Raw genomic sequence first — 19,310 nt, forward strand, 5'->3', positions numbered from 1 at the left:
AAAATATTTTCTAAAGCTAAGTTCTTAAGTTTTTTTAAATCAATCAAATGTAAAAATCAATTTTCTGAGATACGAAACTTACAAAATGAGCTGAAGAGTCATTGAAATTAGGCAAACTTGCTCTTTTAGAAGTCAAGAGACAGAAATTGGTTTCCAGTTCAAAAACTCTGTTCTGAGTTATTTTTATCTTAAGATGCTGTTGCTGATGTTTTATCACAGGGTGATAAAAAATTAAAGTGCGATTCTGCTGACCTCCGACACGACATTGACCGTCGTAGAAAAGAGCGAAGTAAAGAACGAGGGGACTCTAAAGGTTCCAGGGAATCCAGTGGATCAAGAAAGCAAGAGAAAACTCCAAAAGATTACAAGGATTACAAATCTTACAAAGATGACAGGTAAATATTTGAATTTCTTCAGTAGTTTGTAGCTTCTAATTAGCCTTTTGTAATTGTAAGCTTAATTGCTTTCATTTTTCACTGTGCAATGGAACATTTAAATTTAAACAAATAAAATTATTTGTTTTACAGCAAAAATGTATTATCTGTCTTTTACACGGCTAATGGTGGATGAGGACAAAAACTTTGGAATAGCAAGCTAACACTGAAAAAAAAAATGACAAATTAATCTGTCCTATTATCCAGGCTACATCAGGAGGTTGGACTTCAATGCAGTACATTTCTATAAACAGTTTGTGTAAGAACTTTGGTTCGTTATGCTTGATTCCGCACTTTTTCAACTCATAACACCCAGAGTATGAGAATTTTACTGATACCTAAGTTTAACATGGGTGAAAAGGGGAAATTTATGTATTTTTCTAAAGCCAGTGACCTGTTTTTAAGCGAAAACATTAGTCCTTAATAGTTATGTTTCAGTGGATACTGTGTAGCAGTGGTAAGAGTTATTTCAGGTATGACCTTCTTTTGGATATTGTATTAAAATTTTGTAAATCAAGTCAAATTAGTAAAAGTATGGGGCTACCAAATACAAAGTCTTGCTATTTAGAATTTCTTCCTGCATTTCATTGGGTATATGATGGATTTTACTTATGCTTCCTTCTTCCCATTTTCTTTCTGACTGGTATCCACGCTATCATCCACTGGCTAATCCTATACTGGTGTCCTCTTAGGGAAGCCCAAACCATGTCTGCTATTTTCAACAGTATGTGAAAACTGTATTATGTAGTTAATTTAAAATGTTGCCTTCAGGGTTTTCTTCCTTTTTCCATTTTTTTTTTTTCCCTTTTCATGCCTTCAAAAAAGGCAGTTAAAAAAACAACAAACAAACCTCCTAAAATCTCAAAACTCCTCCTTGAATCAAACACCAGAAAAGGAATTTTGCAGTTGCAGACAGCTGCTTTTCCAACACGCTAGGAATAGTATGTGCCTATAATATGTTAAAGATGAGGAAGGAGCTGGAAAGTAAAACTATACTTTACCATAACACCTAAAACATGTATTATTTTGTGCGTGTATATATATATATATATATATATATATTATGAAAGGGGGAGGTAGATTTTCATAAAATATAAAGTGACCCCCTTTAATATAGCATGCTACAGACTCTAGTATTTTTAAAACAGCACACAGTATGGTTTTTATTTTTCAGTAAACAAAAAAGAGAGCAAGACCGTTCTCGATCTTCCTCATCTTCCTCCCCATCTTCCTCCTCATCCAGTTCCCGAGAAGAAAAGGACTGCAAGAAAGAAAGAGATGAAGAATTCAAAACCCACCATGAGCAGAAGGAATATTCTGGTTTTGCAGGAGTCAGCAGGCCCAGAGGCACCTTTGTAAGTATTTTCTTTCTCTGTTCCTTCCTTTCTGTCCAATTTTTAAATGCTATAATTTTTTATTTATGACGGTGGTTTGGCTCTAGAGACCGTATTCCCAAGATTTGAGATATGAAGTGTTTCAAGAAGTCTTATGTTACTATTGGAATATTTTGACTCAAACCAGCTGCAAAAGAGGAAAAAATAGCTAGTACAGTAAGAGCAATAGCATAACTAGAGCAATGTAAAGCAGTGATTGACACTGGGTCAGACTTTCAGCATCTTTGTTAGATCTTTCCTACACAGGCTGCTTCTGCTGCCAGAAGGAACAGTTGTTGAAGGGGCTGCAGCAAGAAGGCAAGGATTATTTCTATATGTACCTTTTGCTGTCTACCAGGCACTGCAAGAAGAATGCCCCCTCCTCCCCCACCCACCTCCCCTGCTGCCCAAGAATGCTGGTGTAACCAGAGAAAGTGGCTCTGCTGCCACAGGGAAGGCAAGCTGGGAATGTAGACCCACTCTCAAATCTACCAGTGGAGCAGCTGTGTAGTTTAGATCAAGGCCATTGTTATCCAAAATACTGATTATTTAAAAAGTACAGTGGATTACAGCTGAAGACTGTCTACCAAAAGGTTTTTTCTCTTGCAGTAACCATAATAGTTGATTTCACAGAAGGGACTTATCAAGACAGTATTAAAAACAGAGGGAAATAAACAAGCTCGTGCTAATGCACTGGATGTGATGCATGCTTATTTCTCTGTTTTGTAACCATGCAGCTGGCTTTCTTTCCTTGGATTAAAATTTTTAAATTCATCATCCATTTATTAAAATTAATTTTTTTATTTGTTGCCTGTTGTCACATGCTGCTCCAGTTATTCCAGGTCATTTTGTGGTTTAGTTCTGTCCTCCTGTGTGTTACCCTTTTCATTTTGGCATTTATGAACTTATACCTGGTTAAATTTTATATGCATCCTTGCATAGCCATCTGGGGAAAGAAGGAATGCTTGCTTTTGTTCTTTAATGTTTCTCTGAATGGCCTGGCCTGGACTACAGTCGGCAACAAAGCTGATGGTTGACCAATGGAGAATGCTGTATCATTGAGGCTTGGAAGTGTTGTGTTGACTATTGCTGGTCCTCAGACAATGGTTTTAAAAACCACTAATTTATAAAATGGTCTGAACAGCATGTTTATATGATTCACAGATATGAAATTGGGAAATATGCAAACACCAGCGAGGACTGAAAAATAGCACAAAGTGACCTAGAGAGATAAGGATCATGAGCCAGAAATAAACATATGAGAGAGACATCTTTGAAACTGGCATTTTTCCCCAGATGTAACTTGCAAATATCCAGACTCAGTGGTAAGGAGTAACCTCTAACTGTCCTAATGACTCCTTCATGTAGCCTATAATAATGAATGAGTAATGCTGAAAGAGATGGTAAATTAGACATAAGCATGCCTTTTTGTGGCCAAAAAAGGCCAGTGCAATTTTGAGATGGCCTGCTGTTATCTGTACTGTTATTACAATCTGTACTGTACACTTCTGTGTACCCCACCATTAAAGACAATGATTCCCTCCAGGTAGGTCAAAGAGAGAGACCCAGTATTCATGGGGCTGGAAGGACTGTTTTACAAGAAAAAATTAAAAGACTTCAATGTCTATAATTCTGCTACTATACTATGATTAAGACTGTTAAACTATGATTAAGACTATTATAAGTACTTGGATGCTGTAAGCTCCAATGAAGGGAAATTTAACACTATTCACAGGAAAGTAACGAACAGAAAAAATTTAAACGAAAAATAGGTTTAACAGACGCATTTCCTTTTTAACAAGAGGTTACATTGTAGAATAGCCTCTTAAATTATATAAACCTTAATGTTTATATAATTGTTATAGTTTTAATAAAACTAAATTGGGCAAAATGTACTGGAGGCATGTTACAGGGACATGCACTGAAATTTTATCCAAGTGTCTGTTTATATAAAGTTGGTTGTGTAGTCAAAGGAGAAGCTTTAAATGAGAAATAATTGAGTTCTTTATTGATTTTGTGTAATCTTTTGAGACAATTGGCTGTATTTTACATAAGCTTATTGATATCAAGACTACTGTAATCAAGGTAATCTGAATAGACATGTTGATTAATGAATTAATCTTGCACTTTCTATCATAGACTGAACAGAAATTTCAGCAGTGCAAGTAAACTGAAAAATGTTTGTAGTTTAAGTTAATTATTCCAATATACAGTTTCAGTTTTGGATGAGAACTTTTGGGTTTGTATCAAAATTGTCTTTTTAGGGGGTGAGAGTACGGGTGTAGATTTGGTGGGTGAGTCTGGCTGACTGGCCAGGAAGGTGTGGAGCAGAGGTGTGAAATATGGTCCACAGAGCCATGTCTTCCAGTTTCTTTCAGCTCTTTGGGAACCCTGCAACTTGGTGTAGTGAGCAGTGGCAACAGGAATTACAATGGCTGCCAGAGCCATGGCAGCCACCACCCATCCCCTCTACCAAATTTCTAACACCCAGATGATGTGGCTTTGTGCTCCAGGTCCCGCTTGTGGGACTGCTCATAGGAAGAGCAGTGGCAGCAATAATTTACTTGGCTTAAAGAACCATTGAAATTGGTACTGCTCCTGCTCATCCCACTGCCAGATGTCTAGCCCTGCAGGCCAAACTTTGAACATGGAGCAGCATCATTTGGCCTGTACTGGAAACATGCAGTGGGATGAGCACTTGACTGCCATGTCTTCAGAGGACAGTGGAAATTTAATGCTGCAGCCACCACATTTCCAGCCTTGCAAGCCAGATAACAGCCCATGCTCCAGGCAACTCCATCTAGCTTGCAACTCATCTAGCTTGCAATGATGGATGAGTTTGACAGCCCTCGTATACAGAGACCTGTCTCCTTCATCTAAAACCAATGTTAATTTTCATCAAGAGACTACAGTACTTACCAAAATGATGTAAGCTGACACTTCGTTATATGAATTATAAATTATAAATGTTGTTTGGAAGTAGAAATGTGTATCTAAAAATAAATACTAGCCAGAAGCTGACTTCTGGACTTTGACAGTTCCTAAAAAAAAATTCTCTCTGCAGGTTCTTGCCAGACGGTGAAAAAGGAGAAAGCTATCCTTGTAATAAAATAGTCCCCTTCCTTTCTGTGCTAAACTCTGCCCATAGGAGGCCCACAAAGGCAGCATGAGGGTGTACTACATCTCCTAGTCTGCATGGCTTTGCAGTTTTTTTTTAAGACCATACACCATATCTTATATACAAGATAATATTTTATTCTGAGAAGTTCCAGCTTTAGATTCTTAATACCAACAGCTGCTAACTTAACTTGATCTTAGTACTGTTCTTTTTCTTAAATGCTGATGTATTCACTCAATATTAGATAAGATGGAGGAACTCTTCAGTAAACTACATCACAAAAAGGAAACTTATGAGAAGTGGAAACTTGGACAGATAACTAGGGAAGAATATAAGAGCATTGCTCAGGTATTCAGGGATGAAGTCAGGAAGACCAAAGTGCAATTGGAGTTGCAGCTAGCAAGGGATGTGCGGTAACAAGAAGGGTTTCTACAAATATGTCAGTAGCAAGAGGAGGATCAGGGGAAGTGTGGGTCCCTTACTGAATCGGGGAGGCACTCTTGTGACAGGATGGAAAGGGCTGAAGTGCTCAATGCCTTTTTTGCTTCAGTCTTCACAGGCAAGGTAGTTCCCAGACTACTGCACTGGGCAGCACAATTTGGGGAGGAAGCGAGCAGCCCTCAGTGTTGAAAGAACAGGTTAGGCACTGTTAGAAAAGCTAGATGTATACAAATCCATGGGGCCAGGTGGGATGCACCTGAGAGTGCTGAGAGAGCTGGCTGCTGAGATTGCAGAGCCCCTTGCCATCATCTTTGAGAACTCATGGTGATCAGCAGAGGTCCCAGAGGATTGGAAAAAGCAAACGGTGCCCATATTTAAGAAAGGGGGAAAAAAGGAGGATCCAGGGAACTACAAACCAGTCAGCCTCACCTCAGTCCCTGGAAAAATCATGGAGCAGATCCTCAAGGGATCCATCTTGAAACATTTGGAGGAGAGGGGAGGCGTTTAGGAACAGTCAGCATGGATTCACCAAAGGCAAGTTATGTCTGACCAACCTAATTGCTTCTCTGATGACATGACTGTCTTTGTGGATGTGGGGAGATTGGTGGATGTGGTGTGCCTTGATTTAGAGCAAGGCTTTTGATATGGTCTTCCACAACATTCTTGCAGGCAAGCTAAGTAAGTATGGGCTGGATGAATGGATTCTAAGGTGGATAGAAATCTGGTTGGAGCATCGGGCTTGGAGGGTAGTAAACGATGCCTCTATCTAGTTGGCAGCTGGTATCAAGTAGAGTGACCCAGGGATTGGTCTTGGGGCCAGTTTTGTTGAATGTTTTCATCAGTGACCTGGAAGATGGCAGAGAGTGCACCCTCAGCAAGTTTGCAGATGACAAGCTGGGGGGAGTAGTAGATACATTGAAGGGTAGGGCCTAGGATTCAGAGTGACCTAGACAAATTGGAGGATTAGGCCAAAAGGAATGTCATGAGGTTCAACAAGGACAAGTGCAAAGTCCTGCACTTAAGATGAAACAATCCCATGCACCGTCTGGTACAGGCTGGAGGCTGACTGGCTGGGTAGCAGCTCTGCAGAAAAGGACCTGGGGGTTACAGTGGACAATAAGTTGAGTATGAGCCAACACTGCCCTTGCTGCAAAAAACGCTAACCGCATACTGGGCTGCATTGGTAAGTGTGTTGCCAGCAGGTCAAGGGAAGTGATTATTCCCCTCTATTCAGCACTTGTAATAGAATCATAGAACATTAGGGTTGGAAGGGACCTCAGGAGGTCATTAGTCCAACTCCCTGCTCAATGCAGGACCATCTGCAACTAGATCATCCCAGACAAAGCTTGTCTCTCTGGGTTTTGAAAACCTCCAAGGATGGAGCTTCTACCACCTCTCTGGGTAACTTGTTCCAGTGTTACATCTGGAGTATTGTTTTGGGCCCCCCACTAAATTAAGGATTTGGACAAATTGGAGAGAGTCTAGCGGAGGGCAACAAAAGTGGGTTGGGGCACGACTTCTGAGGAGAGGCTGAGGGAACTGGGCTTATTTAGTTTGGAGAAGAGAAGACTGAGGGGGGATTTAATTGCAACCTTCAACTACCTGAAGGGAGACTTGAAGGAGGATGGAGCTGGACTGTTCTCAGTGGTGGCATATGACAGAATAAGGAGCAACAGTTGCAAGTTGTAGCAAGGGAAATTTAGGTTAGACTTTATGAAGAATTTTTTTACCAGGAGAGGGTAGTAAAGCACTAGGACAGGTTTCCCAGTTGTGGTGGAATCTCCATCCTTGGAGGTTTTCAAAACCCAGCTAGGCAAAGCTTTGTCTGGGATGATCTAGTTGGGGATGGTCCTGCATTGAGCAGGGGTTTGGACTAGATAACCTCCTGAGGTCCCTTCCCACCCTAATGTTCTATGATTCCATTACAAGATGACCTGCCCTACCCCAATAATTAGATATTGTATATGGAAAATGTATAAATTTGTTACGAACTTCCATGTAAACAATATAATTATTGAAGGTTCACCTTAATTTTGTCCTCTCCCACTGCTACAGCAGGGAAGATAAATCTGGGGGGGTCAGGTCCTTTGTCTTCCTCCTGCCTGCAGCCCGCCCCCTCCCCCGCCCTCCTTACTGTCAGACTCTGCTTTCCCTGAGCACATGGAAGTGAGGGGCAAATATGAAAATGTTGACTTCGAAGTTAAATATAGCTGTAGTATATAGTACCCATGGACTTACTGATCTAGAATTGATGCATTTTACCTCTTCTGAAATTGTTTCAAATTTTAGCACGTGTACTCCATAAACACACTTTTAAGCAGCACATTGGCACCTACTTACATATAGAACAGATTTTTTTTTTAAGGAAACTTTTTGTTTTCCAAGCAAAATTAGCCAAATCTGTTCCAAATCCATGAGTTGTTCAGGATCCATATGTGATCCATATGTGACCCTACTATCCTCCACTACTACCTGGGGCTTCAGATGCATCCATATAATTTGGCAAGCATTTTACATGCAGGCGCAAGCCCAGAGGGTTGAGGTTCTGATGCCTCCAAGTTTTGCTTATTCTCAGCTGTATGGCTGCAGGAGCAAGCTCAGAGGGAATCTCCCATTTCCAAAAAGTAGGCATAAAGCCAAGATTTGACCACTGGAAATGAGCAGATTATTTTTTATAATTTGTATCAGAGGCCAAATTAGGCAAAACTAATTCCAAATCCAAGAGTCCGGAACCATAAGTGGCCCTACTACCAGCAAACATCCTCCACCCACACCTGGGGCTTCAGATGTTTCCAAATCCTTTGGCAGGCATCTTACTTGCAGTCCCATGCCTAGAGGGATGGGGCTCAGATGCCCCCAAGTTTTGCTTGCCCTTAGCCATAAGGCCCTCAGAGCAGGCAAGGGAAAAGAGTCCCATTTCCATAAACTGGGCTTAAAGCCACTGCACCTTGGCAGGTACTGAACCATGCCATAAGAGCACTTCTTCCAGGGTACAGTTCAGGAGAACTGTCTTCATAGACATGGATACATGGTGAAAGATTTTTACACTCTGAAGAAAAATCACAGCACTGCTTATGCATGATATTAGTTCAAAGCCAAAAGGCTTATCATTTATCATATAGGTTTTTTTTAATTGAGTCCCACCAGAGTCGGCAGCATTTCAAGCCATGGTGAGCCCACAGCTCAGCAGTGCTCATTATATTGTTATATGCTAGATACCCCCACGCAAAGGATCTATTTGTTAATTAGCCCTCACTCATGACTGGAACTGAATGTTCTTGTCACGAGTACTGGGATGCTCCAGAAATTAAAATGCAGATCAGGCGTGGGGCAGCTTGGTCCAGCTTCACCTCATGGAGGGAGGGGCCACACTAATCATGCAACAGACAGAGGGGGTGAACTGTTTGTGGTGTCCCATAAGATGTTTGCCAGATATGTAAGGATGGTGAAGAATGGGGAATAATGGGAAAGAAGCCACAGCTCAGCTATGGGTATGAATAGGAAGTTGAAATGTATGCAGTGTAGCAGCTTATTATGACTTGGGGGGGGGGGGGAGTCAGCGCCGAGGGGGGACTGCATTTAATGGGCATTACCATAAACCTTATTCAAATGGGCTGCACTAACTTATCGTTGTGGTAGGTTCCCACCAGCATGTTTGCCAAATTGGGACATGTATTTTATAGTCATATTCAGTGTTGGCTGCATCTAATCTACTTCATAGTTGGTTTCCATTACTGAGCACATGCTGCTTCTGGCAGCAGCTTAGTGATAAACAATGTATTTTAATACAAATGTAAAATGAGGGGCTTTTCTCCCCATGCTGACTGGAGGGGAAAAAAACCTTGTGTTCAAGTAAATGTGGTGTTACACTTTCCAAAATGGCAGTGCTGTGATCATTCCTTGATTTTGCAGTGAAGTGGTTTCAAGACTATCAGAAACAAAAAGATTTCTTCAGCCTGCTTGTTTGCTCTTATACTTAGTCTAGATTTTTTTTTTAAACCTTCCACTTCTGGTTTTCTTTAGGCAATAACCACGCTTACTTAGCATTTCCTAAATTATCTTTCCATATTGTCTCCTGATTTCGTTTGCAGTATTTGGAGGTTTGTGAATGCTGCAGTGCTCCGTTTAGTCCAATTTCGTTTAAACATTAAATAACATTAAGCAATTCATGCCTCATGTTCTGAACTCAGTCCTTCTGTATGGTCACCTGGGACTCAGTCTCTTGCTTTTCTGTTCCTCACTTGTGCAGCCCATCAGACAAGCGAAAGATTTTAACATCTCAGTCACAGTTGGGAAAGCTTTTGGTCACGTAGTTTGGGTTTACTTTCTAATATGCAATTTCTTTCTAAGTGCTGGGTTGTTAATAAAAAGAAACTGCATTGGTAGGTTTAGGTGTATTAACAGGCCTGTCAGACTTAAATTCAGTTTTCTTTAGGAAACCCTGAGAGAAATTGCTGTTAACGCGTTCTGCAAGCCTAACTTTCCATGCAAACAGACATTTTTTTCTGAGTATTAATTAACCTGATTTTTAAATATTCTCTTGTGACACAATGTACAGCTTAATGCTTTGAAACTGTTTTACAGTAAATTTATAAGTGAGATGCACAGTTCAGATTCTAGACGTACGGTTATTTGAACATTTTGTTAACATGCTGTATACCCATGGTCGGCAACCTTTTCTAGCTGCAGATTGGAATGACCCAGCTTGGGACAGAAGCAGGTGGGCAGGTGCTATAGGACCCAGCTATCTCTGTTTCAACCCACAGTAGCATGTTGATTCCTACATCTCTGGGTTGGACTCAGTGTCTCTCTGGGCTAAACCTGGCCTACAGGCCACAGGTTGCCAACCCCTAGTGTATACTATCTTCTTTAAAGTTCATTTAGATTTTTAAATAGACTGACTTGAGAATAAAACAGCTGATTATGGATAACACCATGTGTAGACAGCCTTATTCCAGAATACATTTATTCACATATGGAGTTATCCATAAACTGGTTTTCCAGAACAACTTTATTAGCTTTTCCTGAGTAATTTCATGTATAGACAAGTCTTTCTTAGGATGCTTTGTTTTTAATTCCCCCAAGTCTGCTCTTTTCTTCTACTGCTCCAAATCTATAGGTTTCTTCAGTCCACTTTAGATGTACTTTGCAGGAAAAAACAAACTTGGAACATTATCTTGTAACCTTTAGTTGTTACTAACCAAAGACTCCCAAGTTTGAAAGTAGTTTAAGATTACCAAGTTCTTTGTATTTTTTTCCCCAAGAGCACATAATGAGTAAACATATTCTACAAATTCTATTAAAATATTTAGCTAAATAGGATAATTGGCTCAAATAAAACCTTTAGGTTGAGTTTCTCTGTTGCTTAAAGGTGTCTGACTGCTACTAAATGTTGTTTCATTCCACTTGGAGAGATCTTATTTTTGTCTGTGTAACTAGACTTGTCCTTCTGAGCATGCTCAAATGAATTCCATTATGACCATCTGTGGCGATCCTACTCCACCTGGGATGGCATGTAACTCTGTCTCCAAAATGGTGGTTGGAAAAGAAACAGGTGGACTTGCTTTTTGACAGAATAACCTTCTGTGTTTTTAGTCCAGTAGCCTAGTTGGGGCACTTAACTAGAGCTGGAGACCTAGAGCTTAACTTATCTCACTGCCCTGTAAAGTGCCCTAAACACCAGGCTGCTGGTTAGGAAAGGCCAGAGGCACTTTCCCTGCCTACTGAAGTCTGGCCTGTGCTCCTGCCCCAGCAGCATTTGTGTTTTACATTAAATAGCCATTGAATGAAATGGATAAACACTGTAAATGTTTAGATACATAAGTAGCACTGATGTCTAAAGATGCCTAAAGATATCTTAGACTTAATATGTTGTACTTTAAATATTACATGTGAATTTTTCAATGACGATTTTGCAAAGATCTATTCTGAGGAAAAAAACGGAACAAGTGTTTTGGTTATAATACAGTACAATTTGAATGTGTGGTTTGTGGCTATATGTAAATTGATTAAATACATAAACGCTTTGGTTAATCAGTTTCGAATTAGGGGCAGAGGAAGAGCCAGAGGAGGTTTTGCTGGTACAAATACTGGTCCCAGCAACTCAAATACTACTTTTCAAAAGAGACCGAAGGAAGAGGAATGGGATCCTGAATATACCCCAAAAAGCAAGAAATACTTCTTGGTGGGTGCTAGAGAATTTATTATATTATGCATGCATTTTTGTTCTCAAAGCATATTTGATATCCGGTTTTAAGAAGGCTGTCACTTTATGCATGTTATTTTTATTATCACTGTCTGCCGTAGCATCATACTGCTATGAGAGCATCAGGCTTCCAGCAGTGCCAGCTCCAGCATCTTTTTGCTGTAGGAGGGTGGCAATAGCTTGTTTTAAGGGAAGAATATCCACAAAAAAAACATTATTTCCATCCTTCGGATGGAGGAATGACAACATACCAGACTGATGCTTACTGAGAGATGGTGCCTCAGCCCTATCTGAGAGTCCAGTAAAAATGGAAAGCCAGTAGCATATCTAGGATAGACATGGACTGGCTATGGTAGCAGCAGCTCTGCTGCTCTCATTGGAGTATGGAGAAATAGGTGCAACTCCTCCATCTTTGGTCTTTTTCTACCAGCAGAAAACCCCCCAAAAAACAAACAAAAAAAACCTTGTTAAAATAAGTGATCCAAGATTTTTTATTTAGCACGTTCTAGTTCTGCTTAATAAAGAGAATGTTACGTTATTAGTTAATAAGGATAAGACCTATTTTTCTAAACTATCAAAGTTTGTTCTGTGATATTGTAGTGCATTCATTTAATATGGTATAATCAGAAGTATTATACATGGAATAATTCCAGTAATCATCCTGAAAAGAAATTTAGTACACTGGAATCCAAATATATTGGGCTTAGCTGAGATCTGTATTTAGTGTTGTTGCATGCTTATCACATATAACACAGTGTATCAAATAACAGAATCTCCTGGAATACTTGAGCTTTGTTATCCTCAAGGAAAAGAGGAACTTTTATAATGAAACCTGGGCTCTCAGCCTTGGCTCATACTTGGCATAAAGTTGAACTGAAAAATCCCTTAAAAAAAAAAAAAAAAAAAAAGTTCCAAATCTGTTTTTGAAATTTGTATGTCGTTTCTTGTCCAAAGGTCTTATTTTTATTAAGGTTCAGAAGACATTTACCAAGACATGAATAATAAGGGATTTACTTGATGCTCTCTTTTATAGTCAAGCAGATGATGGAAAACATTTTGTCATTCAGATTTGTACTAACCTGCAATTCAGACAATTTAGTCAATTTACAATTGAGGGGAAAATTGAATTAGTATTAAATTTGAACTATTAAAGCATTATAAGCAATTTTGGAGCTTTATGGATGAATGATGATGGATGAAAACTGATCTTAAAAAAATCAGCTTTGTTTAAACTGGATTTTACTTAAATAAAATTTTTTCCTTAAAAATCTGTTGCAAAACATGACAGGCAATAGAAGTCTAAATTTTCCATAATCCATTTAATTTGGATTAAATAGAAGCCTACACTTTCCATAATTCATTTGGACTGAGTGAAAACAAACTGTCAAACAGAACATTAAACTATAAGTAATTTTAATAGAATACTCCTGCTGCTGAAGCTTTAGAGTCAAATCACTGAATTGCTAAAAGTTGCTAGCTAACTACCTGAATGTAAGGTTTGTTGATATGCCAAATTGATATAAAGCAGAACCTGGATACTTCACTGGATTAGGTTCCTTGTCTATATCCACTTACAAACGTGGTTTTGCAGAACAACTGTGGGTGTACAGAGCCACAGGAAAGAGCTGTCTTGGGAACACTGATTAACTCCAACTTGATTGGAGAAGTAGTGCCTTTTAATTGTAAAAGTGGCCATAAACAGATGAATATCTTTAATTCATCTGCAAATTAGGCAGACTGCAAAACGACCAAGATGTGAAGAAACTTTGTTTGTATTAGCCAGGTACAGAGATAATATTTTTTTTTCCTTCTTTTCAGAAGTGGGAGCAGATGAGACTTATTCGTTCCGAAATCTGGAAGAACAGTTCACTAGCTACATATAATTTATTTCATTAATTAGTTTTAAGTAAACAGTATTTTGATAAACTTTTTTTAGGTATCTAAAACATAAAGTATTATATTCAATTAAAACCATTTTAATTCTGTTTTTATGAATTTAATAAACCTCATTGTTTTTATCCATTGCAACTTGACGAAATTACATATAAATCATTAATCATTTAGCAGATGTCATTCATGACTAGGTAGAAACTGTAGTGTATTGTTATATTGCTTAAGTCAGTGATTCTCAACCAGGGTGCCTTAAGTTCCTTTCAGGGGTGCCATACAATATTAGCACTTCTAGATGCAAAAAAATGATTCAAAAGAGAAACCCAGAGATTTCAAATAGGAATCTATAGTGTTAAAAGCATTCTGACCTGTTGTGGTCTTCCTGAGTTCTTTGCAACAAAAGAATTGCTCTATTATGTTTCTATAGTTAAGACTGAAAACTAAGAGCCAACACTTTTCTGAGGGGTGCCTTCAGTCTAACAAGGTTGAGGACTACTGGCTTAAGTACATGCATAGGATGCATTTCTCTGGTTAGCAGAATTTAAAAACAAATGCCTAACTTGAAATAAACAATAGATATCTGGTTGTACAGCAGCACATTTTTAGTGGTTACGAGCCAAAAAGCACCAACTCTTGTTTTGGAAAATTACTAAAATGCAAATGCAAAAAGAGATTAAAATCCATTGATTAAATAATCATTCCATCCTGTTTTAGAGAATATGGTAGTGCCTCTGAATGATATCTACGAATTTGGTTTCAGAAACCAAAGGAACTGCTTTGACCCAGTAACTAAGACTTCTTTTGTATTTAAAAAAATCAACAAAAAACTTATTTTGTAGTAAGAGGCAACAGAATTTTGTCTGTTCAGTAACTTCTGACAGGCCCTTTCTTTTACTATACCAGCAGGAGTGAGATCAGCAAGTAATGTTAAGTAGGGTGGTAAAGCCAGCACTTCCAGAAGATAGTAAATCTCATTAAGTGATCGGTTTGATATCCATCATTATAAATGGGAGTTAGAGTAGTTCTCTGTATGACAAGCCTCCAATGCAAAACCCTTCATAAATCAAGGAAATCTTAATTGTTTTTGGAAATTTTTTTTTTGTAGTTTTAAATGTGGGAACTATGCCTCCTGCTATCAGCTATAAGATATCAATAATGGAATCTAAACTGCTAAAATATTTCCTATAAAACTGCACCTCGAGAAAATTTATATAAATTCAACAGTGTATTGAATTTATCATTCCTATATAATACAGTGTTAAGTACATTATAGATATTGTTCATTTAACTTTTTCTTCTTCTTTGTCCCTTTTTAATATAGCATGATGACAGAGATGATGGTGTGGATTATTGGGCCAAAAGAGGAAGAGGTCGTGGCACTTTCCAGCGGGGCAGAGGGCGGTTTAACTTCAAAAAATCAGGTAGCAGTCCAAAGTGGACACATGACAAATACCAAGGGGATGGGCTTGTAGAAGAAGAAGAAGAAACAATGGAAAATAATGAAGAAAAGGACAGACGCAAAGAAGAAAAGGTAGAAAATTCTGGCTTGTCTGTGATTTGATGAATATTTTCTTCCTCACCGTACTCTTTAACTTCAATCTCCTAAAATGAAAACACCTTAATGTAGAGTCAGTAATGGACAAAAAGAATGCAGTAAGATATTATTTCTCTTTTTCCACAGGAGTAATAAGTTTGAAGAATTCCAACTGAAAGATCAGCCCTCACACTATCTACACAGCATTTTTAATAATTTTCTTTTGTTGTCAAATGAATGTAAGCATTTTACTTAAATTTTACTGTTTGAAAGTAGTATAGAACAATTGTTTTGTTTTAAGCCTTTAGAAATCTTGATATAGTAAACTGTATGCTGATGATCGTACAGGTAGAAAGTAAAATATTTGTAACTCAACTTTTAAGAACTTTTACTGTTTGTTATATGCAGTGTAATTCTGTTTTGTCCAAAATACATGGTCAAGTACAACTCTAAAAGTTTTGATTCTTCCCCACGTCTGTATTTTATTCTGAAGTAAACTTACAGCTCTGCACACCTAAAATGTTGGAAGAGCATTTTTTTTTTACCTTGGTACCAACTACATTAAAAATGGGCACTGGAATTTTCCTTTGGTTTAAGGGCCAGTTATATAACAGAAGTGGTTTCTTGTTACCAAAATAAAAAATAGTGTTCAGATTGCACTCTATAACAAAGCTGCAGCAGACAGACAATTTGAAAATAGTCACTTAATCTTGCCAAAGCAGTCTCAGTGACAAAGTAAAATGGGAACTAACCATATTAACTTCCTGTTTTAGTAGTCACAAAAACCTTGCAGTAGATCACATAAGGACTGTTCCCTTTAAGAGCCACTTCTGAGAAATGGATACGAATGAAGGTATATACCACAATACTTATTCAGGGCGTAAATTTTTAGCAGTGTGATTAAAGTGTACATTTTTAGGCCATAGATAGAAGCCCTCTTTTTAACTCTGTATTTAGTATAGAGATAGAATGCAAGGCAGGATACACCTTCACAGATTACTCACTCAGAGGCATGAGCTTTTGTAATTTATAGCCTACTTCGTCAGATATAACTGAAGCTGTGAAAGCCTCTCTGGATGAGTTAATCTACAAGGTGCTACCCTGTCTTGTGTTCTGCCTAAGGTCAAACAAACATAGGTAGCTACCTTGCTTAAGTGTAATGTTTCTTTGCTCATGTAGCTGCTACTGGGGCAATGCCTCAATTTTGTTTGTTCAACAACCCAAGCAGTAGTTTAATTTATATACACTAACCAGAAGCACCATCTTGGGGGACGCATGTTCCTGGAATTCTTTCCTGGTTTTATGACAGAAGTAAACCACTAACAAGGAAACTAAAAGCACTACCTGTTATTTGTTAAGTCCCTGAGCAGTATAATAGATACTAAATGGCTCCATCACAACTACACAATCAGAAATGTTTTGAATAACTTCTGCTGACTCATGAGTCACCAGTAGAAAGCTTTGGTCAAGAAATGTGTGGCACTATTGATCCAGCTACTCTTTGCATCAGTCTTTGTTCCAGTTTGCAAAACTGCTTTTTCAGATTCTTCATGCAGACTTTCCTCTTCAGGTAAGTATTCTGGCAAGTGAGATTGCCGTAGCACACTTGCAGTCTTAAATGGAACAATAATCTGAAAATTAAAAGAATTTGTACCTTGCTGTACCGAAGCTTGGATGCTTTTAGCATACAAAATTTTTTTTTTTTTTTTTTTTTTTTTTAAATTTCAATAAGGAGGGCTGAAACACTGCCCTTTCTTGGATACAGGCTAGAAAATGAATATTACCACAACAACTTTTAGGGTTTAATTAACAAATCTGAGGCAAGTGCCTACATTTTATAGGCCAGTGGTTCTTAACCTTTTCAGACTCAAGGCACCTCTCCATAACTTGTCAAAATTTAGTGGTACCTCATTAAAAAAACAGTTAATTACAGTGGGTAAAAAAATGACTGGACACATCCTTTTTTAATCAAACTGGAAAAAACACACATGAATAACCCATATAATTAATGAGACAGGCTGGTGGTTCTTGCAAATATCTTGAATTTGTGGCTGAATTAAAGAGACTCACTTCCTCTTCCACTGAAAGTTGCCTCTCTCTCATTTTTTTTTTGTTTGTTAAAGCAGAGAACCCCAACTCACATATGATGTTGAAAATTACAATATTTTACAGCTTATTTTGAAATGTTGGTGTATTGCTTGGTTAGTTAAACACAGACGTGATTGAAAGATACTGCACCATATTTCAGTCTTAGGGTCTGATCACTGTGCTTATCAGCAAGTTTTTCCTGAAGACTGAATTCCCCGATTCTTGATTTTTCCGTAAACAGGTTTCTAACCCAGCATACTCTGCAACATCCACATCTGGGAAACATTTTTGAATCTTCTAGCAATTCCAAGTCATCCAATATCAGTAGCAAGACTTCTATATTATTTGATGCAGCTCTGAGGGGGAAACATTTCTAGTTATCAGACATTAGTTTGAGCCTTCCAGATCTGAATCTTATCTGGATCCCTGGTCGTCAGCTAAGTTAGAGCTAAGCTTCATCAGAAGGAGTCGAAATATTTTCATTTGGACATTGCATGCTGGTATTCAGTTTATTCAAATACAGAAATATGCCAGCAAGATATGCTAGTTTTTAGAGCACCAGCTATGCCTGCTCAACAGATCATAGAAATCAGGTGGATGTTTGTGTGTAAAAATTGTTAACACTTCCTCCTTCAACTTGTAAACTTGGGATAAAACCTTGCCTCTTGATAACCATCTTACTACTTTGTGCAACATGATACTGGTATATTCAGATTTCCATCGTCTTGTACAATCTTGGAAAAAACAAAACGTTTTTAGTGGCCTTTTAATGTAATTGACTGCTTTTACTGTGCGCACATACTTTTTATACTTTTTACAATTCCTGGCACACATTTTTCACTACAAAAGCGTCTCGGTGTAGACGTGCCCACTGCATCCTTCAGGTGCATTGATATGCCATAATTATGGCACATATTAAGTTCACTATCTGTAATAACAAGTACTAAATGCGTCGTAACTGGTGCTACAGCACAGTATTGCTGGTGCATGTCTTTTAGGTGACATGAATACGCAGTAGGCTAATTCTGTTGTGCATATTAGTGCAGCTTTTGCCGTGACACTAATTCACGATAGAATTAGTCTGCTTGTAGCATCTCATGTAGATGCGCCTAGTAAGTTGTAACACCACTTGGATTCTGATCTCTTCATGGTTGAAACAAATCCTCATACTGACCCAACCATAGTGGGAACACTGTCTGTGCAAACACCTACACAGGATTTCCAGGAGGATAAACCCAAAGATTTCAAATATGAATCCACTGTCAAGAACATCCTAACCTTTTGTAGTATCACTGAGTTCTTGATAGTAAAAGAATTGCTTTATTTCTCTATCATCAGCCAAATGAATAAAAGCTAGGAGCTGGCATTTTTTACTTATCTGTTGATTCATCTACCCAAAGAGGGAAGGTAGTAGCCATTTCAACTTTTCTCACATTTTTTTCAGTATTGGAAGTCCCCTAATGGTATTATTGGACAGTGAAATTTTATCAATTTTGTGAGTTTAGCAATAGAATGTCTGCTTAAAGAATTAGGTAGCCTTACCTCTTTTCCAGATTCACTTCTAATCAGTTGTGCTTCTAATACTTTTGTTGCAGCAATAGCAGAAGCTAGGGTCTAAAATAAGAGGTTTACTGTTTTAAACATAAGAGTATAAGAATATGAGAAGTGCCATACTGGGTGAGACCAATGATCCATCTAGCTCAGTATCCTGTCCCCAGCAGGGGCAAGAATGGATGTTTTAAAGAGAAAGCATTACACTGGGTATATCTAGAGTGATCTGTGACCTGTTCATTACCCACCCTGGCATCCAAAATACATAATTATAACACAGCAAATTTACTGCTAAAAATGCAACTTTAAAATACTGCGTTCTGAACTGCGAAGGCAAAGAAAGTTGCAATTCATTGAACAATATTTCCAATCAGAGATGACCCGAGCAGGGTGTGGGGCCCTGGGCAAATGAGCCTGTGTGGGACCCTGCCCCCAGATGCAAGGAAATCGGCAGTAGATTCAGTGGCAAGTGCACAAATGTAGGGGGGCATATGCCCCCCATTACCCCCACCCCTGTGCACTGCAAGGAGCTGGCCCCAGTGCCAGCCCCTGGTGGCTCTGTCTTGCTCCTCCAACTGGGTCCTGCAGCTATGCATTCTTGCCCTGGCTGGGCAGCACCCATAGCCCCCAACACTCCCTCACCTTGGCTGTTGCTGCCACCTCAATCTGCCCTCCT

The 19,310-nt window shown here is 38.6% G+C and overlaps 2 protein-coding genes across 13 annotated transcripts in view; one reads left to right on the plus strand and one right to left on the minus strand.

Annotated features, from left to right (window-relative positions):
- BCLAF1 (BCL2 associated transcription factor 1) overlaps nt 1–15,515 on the plus strand; it is a 41,765-nt gene extending 26,250 nt beyond the window's left edge. For 3 of the 12 annotated variants that reach the window (XM_025212338.1, XM_006030657.3, XM_006030661.3), the window contains exons 9-12: nt 220–395; nt 1,609–1,789; nt 11,404–11,550; nt 14,783–15,515. In XM_025212338.1, the coding sequence (XP_025068123.1) occupies nt 220–395; nt 1,609–1,789; nt 11,404–11,550; nt 14,783–15,022 (744 nt within the window). In that variant the 3' untranslated portion in view covers nt 15,023–15,515. Of the gene's footprint in view, nt 1–219; nt 396–527; nt 655–1,608; nt 1,790–2,971; nt 3,133–11,403; nt 11,551–14,782 lie in introns of those variants that run through there. The other 9 variants (XM_025212339.1, XM_006030659.3, XR_003095709.1 and 6 more) reach the window with 9 other exon arrangements.
- A 97-nt stretch (nt 15,516–15,612) lies between these two features.
- The window catches only part of LOC102367796 (armadillo repeat-containing protein 1-like), a 10,986-nt gene continuing 7,288 nt past the window's right edge, over nt 15,613–19,310 (minus strand). The window contains exons 6-7 of the mRNA XM_014523181.2: nt 18,626–18,697; nt 15,613–17,817 (exon numbers count right to left, since the gene is read on the minus strand). Coding sequence (XP_014378667.2) covers nt 17,764–17,817; nt 18,626–18,697 — 126 coding nt within the window. The 3' untranslated portion in view covers nt 15,613–17,763. The remainder of the gene's footprint in view (nt 17,818–18,625; nt 18,698–19,310) is intronic.

Source organism: Alligator sinensis, unplaced genomic scaffold (assembly GCF_000455745.1).
Source record: "Alligator sinensis unplaced genomic scaffold, ASM45574v1 scaffold417_2, whole genome shotgun sequence".
Taxonomy (NCBI): Eukaryota; Metazoa; Chordata; order Crocodylia; family Alligatoridae; genus Alligator; species Alligator sinensis.